Source organism: Gekko japonicus, unplaced genomic scaffold, assembly GCF_001447785.1.
Source record: "Gekko japonicus isolate JY-2015 unplaced genomic scaffold, Gekko_japonicus_V1.1 scaffold186558, whole genome shotgun sequence".
Classification (NCBI taxonomy): Eukaryota; Metazoa; Chordata; class Lepidosauria; order Squamata; family Gekkonidae; genus Gekko; species Gekko japonicus.
Window position 1 is genome coordinate 1 of NW_015346219.1, and position 205 is coordinate 205.

The 205-nt window shown below is 72.2% G+C and overlaps 1 protein-coding gene across 1 annotated transcript; it reads left to right on the forward strand.

The window, feature by feature from the left end:
* Positions 1-5: 5 nt before the first annotated feature.
* Positions 6-199, forward strand: LOC107125518 (forkhead box protein K1-like; the record flags this gene model as incomplete). Its single annotated transcript, XM_015428938.1, has 1 exon — positions 6-199. A coding segment is annotated over one exon (194 nt), but the record flags the coding sequence as incomplete, so codon positions are not given.
* Positions 200-205: the final 6 nt, after the last annotated feature.

Here is a 205-nt window from a genome sequence, read left to right on the forward strand (position 1 = left end):
AGGCGTCGGTGACCATCGGGCGGAACTCCTCGCAGGGCTCGGTGGACGTCAACATGGGCCGCTCGAGCTTCATCTCGCGCCGCCACCTCGAGCTGGCCTTCCGCGCGCCCCACTTCTACCTCCGCTGCCTCGGCAAGAACGGCGTCTTCGTCGACGGCGCCTTCCAGCGGCGCGGCGGGCCGGCCCTCCAGCTCCCCCCGCAGTG